The sequence below is a fragment of the Myotis brandtii genome, unplaced genomic scaffold, assembly GCF_000412655.1.
Source record: "Myotis brandtii unplaced genomic scaffold, ASM41265v1 scaffold426, whole genome shotgun sequence".
Taxonomy (NCBI): Eukaryota; Metazoa; Chordata; class Mammalia; order Chiroptera; family Vespertilionidae; genus Myotis; species Myotis brandtii.
This window is the reverse complement of record NW_005366314.1, coordinates 515,355-516,563: the sequence shown is the minus strand read 5'-3', so window position 1 is coordinate 516,563 and position 1,209 is coordinate 515,355. Positions and strand designations below refer to the sequence as shown.

Genomic DNA, 1,209 nt, shown 5'->3' with positions numbered 1-1,209 from the left:
CGGGCCCGGAGGCAGCCAGGGCTCAGGGCCTCCCCTGGCACCCCGTGGCGGTGCCGTCACCCCCTTATGGTCCCTTCCCCGTCCACCTTCGCTGATCGAGTGCCCTCTGATCTTCCCTTTTCTCCCAGAAGGTGCTCTCGCTGCGGCACTGAGACTCGAGGACTCGCCTTCGCAGGTGCCCTCAAGTCACAGGGACCGCCAGCCTGCGGCCAGAGGGAGCCCCTGAGGGTGGGTTCCCGGCTCCCCTGGGGCTGTGAGGGGGATGGTGACCCCAAATCGCACCAGGGCTTCAGGTGCCCACTGCCCAGGCTGGCCCCAACCCGCCACGGACCCTCCTCCCGGGGAAGACCTGCGTCTTCACCAGAAAGACACGCGTCCAAAGCACTGGTGCCGCCGGGGACCTGGCCACGAGGACCCTCTCACAGAGAAGCTGAGCCCTGGCTTCCAGCCCAGGCCGGGAGGGGTCAGAGTTCACCCACCCAGGCCGGGAGGGTCAGAGTTCACTCCAGCCCAGGCCCCGGGAGGGCCAGAGTTCACTCCAGCCCAGGCCCCGGGAGGGTCAGAGTTCACTCCAGCCCAGGCCCCGGGAGGGTCAGAGTTCACTCCAGCCCAGGCCCCGGGAGGGTCAGAGTTCACTCCAGCCCAGGCCCCGGGAGGGTCAGAGTTCACTCCAGCCCAGGCTGGGAGGGGTCAGAGTTCACTGTCTATTGAAAGTGCTGTGAGCACCAGTGGGAGACAAGAAGCTGAGCCCTGGCTTCCAGCCCAGGCCGGGAGGGTCAGAGTTCACCCACCCAGGACGGGAGGGTCAGAGTTCACCCACCCAGGCCGGGAGGGGTCAGAGTTCACTCCAGCCCAGGCCCCGGGAGGGTCAGAGTTCACTCCAGCCCAGGCCCCGGGAGGGTCAGAGTTCACTCCAGCCCAGGCTGGGAGGGGTCAGAGTTCACTGTCTATTGAAAGTGCTGTGAGCACCAGTGGGAGACAGCCCACAGGTGCGCCTGGCAACCCCGTCCCCACCTCACCACCCACCACACCCCGGGCCTTCAGAACCAGAACCCAGTCCTGGAGGAGGCAGGGGAGGCGATGCTACCCCCACAAACCCCAAAGCTCTGACGCTGGAGCTGGGGTGGGGGCAGGTGTGGTGGGGCCGGGGGTGTGGCTCCTGCTACTTCCGGCGGCACCCGGGGTGTGAGCCCAGCAGCCTCTGCTCCA

At 67.4% G+C, this 1,209-nt stretch overlaps 1 protein-coding gene across 1 annotated transcript in view; it reads right to left on the bottom strand.

Moving 5' to 3' along the window:
• The window catches only part of IL31RA (interleukin 31 receptor A), a 21,561-nt gene that overhangs the window by 8,563 nt on the left and 11,789 nt on the right, over positions 1-1,209 (bottom strand). Inside the window, exon 8 of the mRNA XM_014546035.1 lies at positions 1,020-1,059. Coding sequence (XP_014401521.1) covers positions 1,020-1,059 — 40 coding nt within the window. The remainder of the gene's footprint in view (positions 1-1,019; positions 1,060-1,209) is intronic.